The sequence below is a fragment of the Balaenoptera musculus genome, chromosome X (assembly GCF_009873245.2).
Source record: "Balaenoptera musculus isolate JJ_BM4_2016_0621 chromosome X, mBalMus1.pri.v3, whole genome shotgun sequence".
Classification (NCBI taxonomy): Eukaryota; Metazoa; Chordata; class Mammalia; order Artiodactyla; family Balaenopteridae; genus Balaenoptera; species Balaenoptera musculus.
The window spans coordinates 1,793,086-1,799,497 of record NC_045806.1 but is presented as its reverse complement, the minus strand read 5'-3'; the positions used below and the strand labels follow the sequence as shown (position 1 = coordinate 1,799,497).

Below are 6,412 nucleotides of genomic sequence, written 5' to 3'. Positions count from 1 at the left end.
GAGAACATATAGAAAAATGTTTACATTAGCGACTAGAAAAGAAAAAAAATTGGCATGCAGCCAAAAAGGAGTTTACACACAGAGTCATGTTATCAGGTAATTACACATCATTTGCATCTAGAGGTAGTTACAGCTTAGTCAGAGCTATTTTCTGTCTTCTTTTTATTTTGGATGCGGATGCCAGAGGGGGCAGAAACATGACATTTCAGGACTGTTCCAGAGGGATTTTCAAGGCAACTGCTTTCCTGCTTTGAGACACAACCAGCAAATGCCCCGTCTGAGCAGGCGGGTTTCAACCTACTTGTGAATGAAAGACTCCCTGTTTCCAGCAAGAGTTGTCAGAGATTCCTCTGCAAGCGTTTCAGTTTGTAAATGAGAACAGAAGGTCTTCTGTAGAAACCCGAAAGGCACAGACAGCAGATGCCAGGGGCTTCCCGGCCCCTTTTCTGGACAACCTAACTTGGTTTCGGTACGATCCTTGTTGCTTTGAAGAGTGAAACAGCCGGCACATGCGTGGACCGGAGAGAAGTCCTTGACTCAGAGCTGAGATCGTGTCTCCTGGCAAGAGGACCCAGAAGACTGGTCCCCCGGAGAAGCAGCCGTTCGCTGACCTGCAGCTGGCCTGGCCCAGAGACAGCCCTTCAGGTAACCGGCTTTTCTTGAGATGCCAGCGCGGCCGCTCCAGCCGGGCCAGCGACCCTTTGGCAGCCCCCCTAAGTACACGCGGCTGCAGGGCACACTGCAGCATCTGGCCGTATTTTAGAAGCAACTTTCTTAAAAATGGAAAGCAAAGGTATCCATGTCAGATTTTTGCCTTGGGTGATCTCTACACGGAATGCAGAAGTAAGTTCAGAAAGAGAGCAAATGTAACTACACGAGATGCTAGGAGATTCTGGAGCGTGTGTACTGGACGTTGAAGCGACGCTAAGATTAAAAACTGAACCGGGTTTGGGAACAGGGCCCAAGTGTAGTGGAGAAATGAGACATGCTGCCTGGGGTCTGGAGGACAGCGGGGAACCAGGGGTTGTAATTCTTTCTCCCCTGGAAGAGCATCAAAGGCTACAGTATGGGTAATACTTCATTGAAGGGCTTTCTTTCTCTTTTTCTGTATCTTTTTTTTTTAAATGGTCAAAGTATTTGACTTTTTTTTTTTGGTAAGTATTCTTTTTTTTTTTTCCAGATCTTTATCGGAGTATAATTGCTTTACATTGTTGTGTTAGTTGCTGCTGTATAACAAAGTGAATCAGCTATACGTATGCATATATCCCCATATCTCCTCCCTCTTGCATCTCCCTCCCACCTTCCCTACCCCACCCCTCTAGGTCGTCACAAAGCATGCAGTTGATCTCCTTGTGCTTACTGAGATATAATTAGCAGATAACATTGTGAGAGTTTGCGGCGTACAAAGGGTCAGTTTGATATATTTCTATGTTGCAATATGATTGCGACAATAACGTTAGCTAACACTGCTATCACCTCCCGTAGTTGCCATTGCTTTTTTGTGTTGAGAACAATTGAGATCTAGTCTCTTAGCAACTTTGACACTTACCATTACAGCAGTGTTGACTGTAATCGCTGTGGGGCGGGTTAGCTCTCCAGAATGTATTCACCTACATGTTGCAAGTTTCCATCCTTAAACATCCTCCCATTTCTCCCACCCTCCCACCCCCTGCGGACCACCACCCTACCCTCTGCTCTTTCTTTGTCTCTTTCTTATGGAAAGTTTTCTCTGGTAGCAGGGATCCAACATGAAGAAAAGCATGCAGTGTTCTAAGGGATAAGATGCTGTGTTCATTGGAACAGAAGAATATACTCCTTCTGTGTAGCTAAATATAGAAAGCCTATCACTTAAGAGGTAAACCAAAGATTTGATAAAACTAAACCTCGTATGACATTTCCACCATGCTCAAGTGGCGTATATACGCTCAACTCTAACCCACCAGTAGAACAAGTATAACCAGTTACATTCTCCAGAAAAAGTCAGAAGAAGCCAATAATATGCTTTTTCTGGGGGGAAAAAAAAAGATTAAAATAGTTGTAAAGAAAACAATCATATCTACTTTATACTATATTATATATTTTCGTATTTTTATATATGATTATTGTGTATTATATATTTTATGTATACATGTATCTATACATACATATACATAAATGTATATTATTTCATATATAAACACATATAAATAAAAATGTTCATATAGACCTCCTGAGAGGTAAAGATTTGTAGCCAAAAATTGCAAAATGGAACAAACGAAAGGGTAGGGCGAAAGCCGATGGTATGAAAAGAAAGCATTTCCAGTTTCCCTCCTCGGCTCAATTTGAGATATGCCATCCGAACTGTCCACATGTTAAAACAGGTCTAATAGGCAAAGTCCCCAATGCTCTCTCCTTCCATCAGAGAGTGGAGTAGTTTCATCCACGACATACATATTGTATGAGTCCAACTCCATGACATTATGGAAAAGGTAAAATTATGGAGGCGGTAAAAGGATCAGTGGTTGCCAGGGGTTAAGATGGGAAGAGGGGTGAATAGGCAAAGCACAGAAGATTTTTAGGGCAGTGAAACCACTCTATATGATACTCTAATGGGCGGGGGTGGGGGGGTACATGGCATTGTACCTTGTCCACGCATGGGATGTACAACACCAAGAACGAACCCTAAAGCTAACTCTGGGCTTTGGATGATACAGAAAGCAAACAGACACAATCACCGTGCAACAGGTCACCCACCTGTACACCAGCTACCAGAAGCAAAAAAGAGGCACCGTGCCAGGTAGCTCACACCTCACTAAAATCCTTCCTCGAAATGTATAAGGCAGATAAACAGCCTGTGCCTTGGTTCTAGACCTTGCACAGCCACGGTAGGTCTCACCAGGCGTGATGGGAACCCTCAGGCTTTATCCCAACTGAAAACTTCCCCGCTACAGAGGCAGTGACCCCAGAGAGCCATCCAAAGACACCTGTCTGTGGGGTTTCTTGCTGCCCAAACCCTGTCCCAGTTGCACGCAATGGTCATCTGGCTGACCACAGGTGCACTGCCCTGTCCTTGCGCTGAGGAGGATGCAGCTTGGGGAGGTGTGAGAAAGCACCTGAGTTGCAAGGGAGCTTGGAAGGAACCACCTCTGTCTTGTGGGCAAGGGCTAATGTCCAGAGAACATGAAGAACCGGGAAACATCAGGCTAGCTCAGAAGAAGAAGGGTGGAAGCACACTGGGGCATTTCTCCTTGGAGAAGGCCCTCCGTGCGGTGGTCCACACCACTGCACACACAGCCAGCCAGCAGCTAGTCTGCACCTTCCCAGGGGACAGCTTAGATGGAGAGGGTGAAACTCCGAAAGGCAGGATGCCCCCAGCTTGGAAGCTCACCCACCACGCAAGCCAACTACTCTTCAAACAACTCATGAGCAGAGCTTCTGGATCACTGCAAAAGCCATGCCAGGTCAAGGGCCACTGACCCCCAGGAGCCCCAAGCTGGCTTCCCTCACGTCTTCACGGTTCCTCATGGCCACAAACAGGCTGCCAGGGACCAGCATTTTTACTACACATAATGTTGCCCAGTCACCCATTGACATTCTACCTTTATTGGGTTTCCAGGGAAACAGAGCTAGAAAGTTAGCCCAAGTCTGATTCTCATGCATCAAGGGACAGGATTGCCAGTTATCTGCAGAAAGCAGCTGTTGTCACCAGGTGGCTTTGTAGACGAGCAAATATACGTGTTCTTCCCCTTTCCTATTATTGTTTTGTACAGACAGCAGCATACCACACACTCTCTCTTGACTCTTTTTCATTTTTAATTTTTTCATTTAAAATATATCGGATAAACAGAGAATGTGGTCCATCCACACAATGGAATATTATTTAGCCATGTCAGGGAATCCTGACACCGGCTACAACATGGGTGATCCTTGAGGACATTCACTAAGTGAAATAAGCCAGACACAAAAGGACAAATACTGTGTGATTCCACTTATATGAGCTCTCTAGATTCATCAGATTCATAGAGACAGAAAGTAGGATGATGGTCTCCAGGGGCTGGGGAGTGGGATGGGGAGAGAGTGTTTAATGTGGGCAGAGTTTCCGCTTGGGAAGATGAACAAGTTCTAAAGATAGATGGTGGGGATGGCTGTATAATGATGTGAATGTGCTTCATGCCAATGACCTGTACACTTAAAAATGCTTAAGATGGGAAATTTTGTTATGTGTGTTTACCACAATCAAAAAAAATTTTAAATATGAATTGGAAGTCATTTCATATCAATATTTTATCACTTAATTTTGCATTTTCCTTTATACTCCTGCCTTCTATATTGGGCATCAGGAATCTCTGGTCTGTTTGGCAAACTCTGCCCGTTTTTGGAAATCAAGTTTAATTGGAGGACGACAAGGGCCAGTCATCTGTATTGTCCGTGGCCATTTCCATGCTATGACGGCAGAGTGAAGTAGTAGCGACAAGACCATCTGGGCAGAAAAGCCCAAAATATTTACCGTCAGCTCTTGATAAACACATGTTCTACATTCTTTTTTTTTTTTGGCCGCGCCTTGAGGCTTGCAGGATCTTAGTTCCCCGACCAGGGATTGAACCCCGGCCCCGGCAGTGAAAGTGTGGAGTCCAAACCACTGGACCACCAGGGAATTCCCTACCTTCTTTTTTTTTTTTTTTTTAAAGTCACATCAGGACTCAAACACAAAGGCAGACACCCCAAACCAGCTGGGTTTTCCTCGTCAGGCTGGAGCAGAATTCCAACCAGGACAGAGCCGCTCCAGCTCTGCCCACAGCCTACCTCCTAAATTCTGCTGCCAGATACATCGTTTGCACCCTGGCTCCGTTTCACCCAAGGGCCTCTCTCGAGGGCGTTCATCGCTTCCTCAAGCTGAAACACGTTCCACTGGAGTGGACCATCCACTTTGCCCAGAGCTTGTGCAAGTCAGAGCCGTGAGCCACGACCTTGGTGAGGCCCCAGAATTCCAGAACCTTCCGCGGAAACGTGGCTTTGCTTACTTGCTCCATGTATGGGATTCAAGATCCATCTGGACCAAACATGGTTTCTGGCAGCCACGCCTGGATCTGGAACACCTCGGGAACTTTCACCTACAGGGAGATACCTTTCTGTTCTGACAGAATGCCTCCAAACCAATCACACTCTGACCTAAGCTAGAGCTAACAAAGTCCATGTTCTACATTCTAAAGACAGCGTTCAGCATTTGTAAAGCTTTTTCAGTAGGGAAGAACACTCATTCCTTTATGAGTTTTTAGTAGTTAAGATGTTATTGATAGCCTCAGAGAGAATCAAAGTTTCCCTTCTCGTTACAGACTTACTATTTTACTTACTGCATTAGTTCATTTTCTGCTGCCTGTGTTAATATAAACCTCTTTATTTCTTACAGGAAATACAAGGAAAGAGAGGACATGTTACACCTGGAACACTCTTGGTAAGTTAGGATTATGGGCAATCGTTCATCTTCTATGTCTGCCTCTGTGTTACTTCATGTCGCTTTCTCAGAATGCATTGATAGCAAACGGATCTTTCTCTGTTAGTAATTGATCACTGCCCTCCTGAGGGTTCACGATTAATATACATGTGCCGTGCACCCTTTCCTGGGAGGTACTCCTCGGCAGCTACGGAAGGAATTCCATCTCCTCTTCCCAATCCAGCCGTGCATCAAGCCTTGCCATGGGGCAGGTGTCTGGTTTTCCGGGAAGCCCAGGACGCAAATTCCACCAGATTCAGATTTCCATCTTTATTTCATGATTCTGCTGGGGATTGGAACCCCATTGTCCTGCTGTTTATTTGCGTGCCCAGGGTGGCATCCATAAAAGAATGAGTCATTTTTAACTTTAAAAAAAAAAAAGAAAGAGAGAGAGAAAAAAAAATCAAATGCCTAAGAGGTGTATTCAAACTCTTCTGAAATGGGATGATAATATCAAAGTCCCCTAAAATAGCGACCCCAACTTCCCACTTACAGAAGTAGTGTAAATAAGATGGAAAGCAGCATGAAGCCTTGTTGGGCAGCTTGTTTTTCAGGAGCTGGTTGGCTCTGACAGTCGGTGTGCTTCTGGATTTGAAGCTCTCAGCTTGCAGCAGTCTATCTGGTTCCCGTCCAAATATCCTTCTTCTGATGGCAGACGATCTCGGCATCGGAGATGTCGGCTGCTATGGCAACAACACCATAAGGCAAGGACCAGAGAATTGCTCATCTGACACCACGGTGCAGAGGCCACTGATATTGCATCTGACCCTTGGTCTGTGCAATTCCAACTATAACAGAATTGTACACACATGGTTTCTTTGAACGCCCTTGATCCTGCCTTCTTCCCACACCTGCACTAACCCCAGCTCAAATGCATCCTGTGTATGAATAATTGTTTCACTGTTAAGTATGATCTCCATCAGCACAGCCTCTGGTGGACAA

The 6,412-nt window shown here is 45.2% G+C and overlaps 1 protein-coding gene across 1 annotated transcript in view; it reads left to right on the top strand.

Moving 5' to 3' along the window:
- Positions 1-212: 212 nt before the first annotated feature.
- The window catches only part of ARSL (arylsulfatase L), a 27,322-nt gene continuing 21,122 nt past the window's right edge, over positions 213-6,412 (top strand). Inside the window, exons 1-3 of the mRNA XM_036839358.1 lie at positions 213-645; positions 5,387-5,431; positions 6,013-6,174. Coding sequence (XP_036695253.1) covers positions 5,409-5,431; positions 6,013-6,174 — 185 coding nt within the window. The 5' untranslated portion in view covers positions 213-645; positions 5,387-5,408. The remainder of the gene's footprint in view (positions 646-5,386; positions 5,432-6,012; positions 6,175-6,412) is intronic.